The sequence below is a fragment of the Cryptomeria japonica genome, chromosome 10, assembly GCF_030272615.1.
Source record: "Cryptomeria japonica chromosome 10, Sugi_1.0, whole genome shotgun sequence".
Lineage (NCBI taxonomy): Eukaryota > Viridiplantae > Streptophyta > Pinopsida > Cupressales > Cupressaceae > Cryptomeria > Cryptomeria japonica.
Genome location: NC_081414.1, coordinates 481430906 through 481436905, shown reverse-complemented (window position 1 = coordinate 481436905; position 6000 = coordinate 481430906). Strand labels below are relative to the sequence as shown.

At 34.0% G+C, this 6000-nt stretch overlaps 1 protein-coding gene across 4 annotated transcripts in view; it reads right to left on the bottom strand.

Annotated features, from left to right (window-relative positions):
• Positions 1-2037: 2037 nt before the first annotated feature.
• The window catches only part of LOC131039428 (uncharacterized), a 60948-nt gene continuing 56985 nt past the window's right edge, over positions 2038-6000 (bottom strand). For all 4 annotated transcript variants that reach the window (XM_057972192.2, XM_059213189.1, XM_057972193.2 and 1 more), the window contains one exon: positions 2038-3218. In XM_057972192.2, the coding sequence (XP_057828175.1) occupies positions 3022-3218 (197 nt within the window). In that variant the 3' untranslated portion in view covers positions 2038-3021. The remainder of the gene's footprint in view (positions 3219-6000) is intronic.

The window sequence follows — 6000 nt, the reverse complement described above, 5'->3', positions numbered from 1 at the left end:
AGAGGACTCTCCTCTCCTCTGATCTCCCCCTATTTGAGGATATGGATAATGGTGTTTCCTGGACTATCATCCAAAGAAGAGAGGTACTAAAAATGTATATGATTCTAATATAAGCATTTTGGTTGTGCGGATTGCTAAGCGAAGGCTTGGTGTGGTGTAGGCAGCTAATATATTGGTCACTTTTGGGTTGGTTGTTTTTGTTGGGTGGTTGTAGGGGAGCAGCTTTGTTGTGGTTGTGTTGTTCGTCTTTTGTGTCAACTTCACGCATATTGTAAAGGGTTTCAAGGCCACTTCAAAACCTATTTTACCCATAAAAGCAAAAACAATTGAGATTGTACCAATGTCAATCGCCATCTCCTATGTTTTCCACATGACACAACCACCTTTTTTAGAGTGTCATTCTTATATATTGAAAGCTACAATTGTGTCATTACCTGTCGAAACTACATTCTTGAAACACAGAAACATGACCAGTAAAACATTCCATTTCAAGAAATAATGCCATCTATGTAACTAGAATTCAACCAATGTAACTGTCAATCAATTTGTCCTTTAGCCAAAACATGGTAATCTAATTCTCAAAGGATATGGATTTCTTTACAATAAAATATAGCAATTGTAGAGCACCACAAAAGTTCTTAGAACAAAAAATATTCATTCATAATTAACATCAAAAATTGATACCACACTTTGTAGACTTTTTGTCTAGTCTTTTATATTTATCATTAAAATAAATATATTTTACTAATACTCTCCAAAGTAGCAACTATGGTAGCAATGACCTCTTCCAAATTTGAACTTCCACTATCGCCATAAACAATCTATGCATGTCTCTAGAGATAACGCGTAGAACAAAACACATATTCTCAATGGATTGATGGAAGACCAAAGCAAGCGACGCATTTATAAAAATTTAAAATACTGCCCGGCTGTGGAATCAACTATACAGCTAGTGATTTTATCCAAGAAAGTACGCATCTATTTGTTTCAAAAACTGGGAAACCGAGATCCTTACTGTTTCATAGTGTTTTAATAATGATTTTGTAGCTTCTGACTTATTAATCCTCTAACCTTGTCTTTCTCTCATTTGCTCATCTCTTGTTCCTCATCTTAGTCTTCTAATTCTCTATCCAGGTGATCTTGTGTCCGCTTGTAATTTCACCGTTCATTTATCATTTTTCTCCACCTTCATCACATCCCCACATAAAATCTATCTGTTTTACTTCTGTACTAATTCATCCATAAACAAATTTGTCCCTTTTGTTTCATCACTTGCTGCCTGCCATATTCAAAACTCCACTTTTAAATATTCTCTCTTTTTTTTTTTCGTTAATATTATCTCTTGAGTTTATTCTGTCACCAAGAAATGTTTTGATCCAAAGCACTTTGACTATAGCTTAGACAAAGCTGATCAAGGAAAATTAAAATATGAAAAAAATGGAAACTCTCTTACAAGTATAGAATGGTAAGTAAATCTTTCCAATTCAAAAAATAAGATAGTTGTAATCTTCTTATGAGTCAATGTGGGTGTGGTCAAGAGGTTGGATCGTTTAGTTCTTATAATGAAAGCCAAGGTTCAACTCACCCCAAGGACATCTTTAACACTGTAAGGTGTACTGATTGCAGGTACACTATAGCCAAATAGTGCTCAAGGAAATGGCATTGATGTGGCCAGATAGTGCTGAAAGAAGCGGCAAGTAGAGTAGATGGAAGAAGTTAGGTAGCAATAGTACTGCTAGAAATTTGCAGATGACGAGGTATACAACAGCAAGTGTAGGTGCAGGCCATTATGTGGTGTTCACGCTGTAGTAGGCCTGATAATCTCAAGAAAAAATGTTGTAACAAGACTGGGCCTCAATTCAAAACTTACATCTAATAATCTAAAAAATCTTGTTATGGGGGAAAAACACAGAATCTACTTTTTTACAGCATTTATGTGAATTAGCAAAATTGACCCAAACAAATACCCTGGAGTGGATAATTGCTTCCGTTGCATGAAATTTGACCACAAAGAGTTGAAAATCTACAAGGGACAAATCAATCCAAATGCCAATGACAATATTTTTTTCTTGTTGGACTCAATTACACAGCGCAAATTATTCAAACATAATGCACTACAAAGAGAATCAACCACCAACAGATGTCAACAAAACCAGCCCATGTCCATGTCACTTCTGTACAATTTGTAAATTACAAAATGAATGTTAAAAGCGAGAATGAAAATGTGGAGTAACAATCTAGAAAAAATTGAGCACCAGTGGAGAGTATAACATCAAACAGTGTATTATGACCTTTGCATATTTTGAGCCCTTTATTTCAAGTATGATCTCAAACCTTTTTGGCTCGGTCTGTAAACTGTGTATTGATAGCGTTTCCAATATTTGATGGAACTCATGGTGCTTGTATCATGGCAAGATCTTTCAATCCTATAGACAGCATTCATACTATCAATTACCAGGATATTTAGCACTTAAATATATCTGACTTTACCTTCATGTTTGGAGCCAAGTTTGTTGAAGCTTCCTTGCTTGTGTCAAGGCACAACATAATCTTTTCTTAAGCACTTTCCACTGATAACAAGTATGCCCACAATTATAATTATTGTGTAGAATGAATGTTTCAAAATATTCCAATGAGAAAAGAATAAATATCAGACAAATATGTCCAGCATATTTATGCTACAATGACAAATATGAAAACCCTCATCTCCCCAAACTAATGAAAAGCCAAATCCACAATTATTTGGAAGGAAAATCTTTTATCAGGACACAGCATTGAAGTGCTATGCTTACATTAACATGCTTTTGTAGTATCTACCTTATGCAGTAGCAAACTATCTCCTCATTTTCTTGATTAAAAACTGACAATGACCGCCTGCAAATACCAGAATACCTGTTGCCATCTACTAAGTTGCAACAATCACAGAAATAAAACAGATATGATGATTTACCTTTTTTAAAGACCTTGGTATTTGCCTTTCATACAACTTTTGAACAGTAAAAATCACCACAAGTAAAACATTTATCGGCCACCAAATGCTGGTTTATCTTTGCGGATGGCTTGTGCCAAATTAAGTTCAAAAAGCTCACACCTGATTGGCATTTCCATCTCATAAAACGGATTTTTCAAGACATAGTCTGTGTACAATTCATATATTGATTTCAGAAGTAGCTCCATCCCCTGGGTTCCTGGTTCACTGACCACAAAAATCTTTGTTCCTGCAAGGGCAGGTAATGCATTAACATCTTGTTCTTAATCATATGTTTTGTAAATACATCTTGTCAGGAACTAGCTTAGAATATTTTTCTGTGCATTTTTCTTTGGCAGAAGGGGAAATGAAAAATTATGTGTGCCATTTCAAAGAAATAGAATAAAACGAAACAGACAGATTATTTAATCTGTAAAGGTGTTGGTAATCCTACCTTAGACAAACTACAGCTCAATCAAGAACTATTCCTCGGGTGCAATCCTGTTAAAAGCTAAGTCATTCAGAAATTCTCAATAGATTGTAAGTTAAGCAGTTGTAATTATCCTTACTCTACCCTCAAAGAAAACTCTGAGTTAAGGTCAACTCACACATTATTACAAACTACATGTTATGGTCAAGTGACATATGGTTGACTTCAGTTTAACCAGAGTGAAATTGATTTTCCAAATGAATCATTACTTCTTTATATATGGTTTTCTAAACTACATATCCACGTTTTACTCCATCTTTACCGCAATGTCATGTAACTGAATAGAACTTATGGGTTCAACCACATGGCATATTTAATACTGGAGTCATTCTTCTCTATCGTCCACAACTTCTTTAATGACAAACTTGGGCCATTCTGCCTCAATTTGTTCATTTTTTTCCAAGTCCTAAGAGACACACCATAGAAATTGCTTTGATAGGAAAGCTACATGTTTTCACTAGAAGAATCTCGTGGAGGACCAAAGCTTTTAGATTGAATTTACTTGTGACCTGGGTCTTTGGATCCTCTCTATTTGCTTCCATTTAACTTTGAAGTATTGCTAGCCCATAAAGCACTAGCAGAATTACAAAGAGCCCAAATAGGATCTGAATACTTTTCCAATCCCATAACTCTACCTCTCTCCTCCTTTTTTGTTATGCATAAAGTGCTCTCAGACCTCCCAAAATTTTCTTCCTTCTACGAGTTTCCCAACTAAGCTTGTTGTTGAGGTCAATCCCAAAGTATTTGTTCTCTATCACTTCTTCCAGAATACTTCCTTCAAGGCAAAAGCTAAGCTAATTACTCCTTTCATAACTTACTCTTGGGAACAACATCGAAAGCTTTAATGAAGTCTTGAAAAACAACAGAAAGAATTTATGATACAAGTCCAATAACTTTTTTATTCCAATGTGTAGGAACCAAAAAATCAAACAAGCAAATAATTAATTCCAAGCTTGTCTGCTAGAATCAAAAGCAACCAATGGTTACATTCCAAAAGTAATTAAATTATTAAAGTTGTTACAAAACATTCCTTCAATTGATTATAAACAGATACGTAATACAAACATAGTTCAAATATCCTCAAGGATATTAATATGCATTTCAAAGTTGTATAATTTCTAAATTGTAAAACAAATAGCAACTTGAGACATATGTTTCTCATTATTATTAATGTAATCTACAAAATAGAAGTAAACTTACAAAAAAATGTTCTATACTCATAAATCTTTAAATATTATTTTATATACAGAAAATGGAAATTGAAAAATAAAAATAATGTATCTTCTCTGCACAAATTAAATCGTACTTTCTAACATATTAATTTAAATATATTTTTCTATCAGCATGATTGTTGCACTTCCTTCCGGTGCAAGTGCTAGTCTTTATGCATCTAAAGCATTTTTATGATTATTTTGTATATTTATATAAATTATTTTATTTGTTGAGTCTCCAGTTGGACTAAAACTTTTGGGCTGCTTACTTTTCCCCATTTTTGAGTCTTTAATCTATGTTGCCAATATCTTAGGGACCAACATTTTAAGAAAAAAACAAACCATGAGAGTCATATGTATTTCTTGGAACAATGATTACTACCATAGGAGCAGCAGAAATGGATTACCAAGATGTTCAAATATGATTTCAAAATTATTTGCTTAAAAAAGGGAAGGAGAATGTAGTAGTCGACACTCCATCTGGACTAGAAGCTACCATAATTCTATCTCCTTATTCCAGCCTAAATGGGTAGATGCAACAAGGAGAATGATAACACGACTCTACAACAAGGAATCTCATATTTTGGACTGACCTATTTGTGGCATTGAAAACAAAACTAACCCCCAATTCATCTCATCATCCACACTCACATGACACGTACAAATCGATATACCACTGTTAAAAATAGGAAAAATAATTTTCTTCTGAAATATGTAAGCCATGTTTTATTTGTCACTGTATTTCAAACCCCCATGCCAAGGGCACTGCCCCTTGACCCTGCAATGGGTGCTGCCCCTCAAACCCACTTAGGGTGTTGCCCACTCCTAGCCTCCACTAGTTATTGGGATCTCTTGTTACATAAGAAACTTGATTACAATCAGACTGACAACTTAGATAATTATCTTTGACTTTCATAATATAATTGATCAATGATAAAGTATCATGCTATCAAAGATTCACAAGTCATTATAAAAAAACTTGCACACACACAAATTAAGTTGACATATGCTAATTTGTTCGACTCACATGTGAACTCTCAGTTCAATACAAATGTTATGTATTAAGGATCTATAATGTATATGATGAATGCTTTATCAATATTATCGTATGAATATTTTAAATTTTACCTATTTTTATATAGTTGTCCCCTGCCATCCTCAAAACTCATTTCCCATCCCTTCCATCCCCATCCTAGAAACATGGCGTAACATAGATTAATGCCCATTTTTATGAGACCTAACTACCTGCCCTTTACAACTTAACATTTAACTTATTCACGTGAGTTAATAACTACTAACATCCTTAAAAATATAAATAACTAAAAATTACG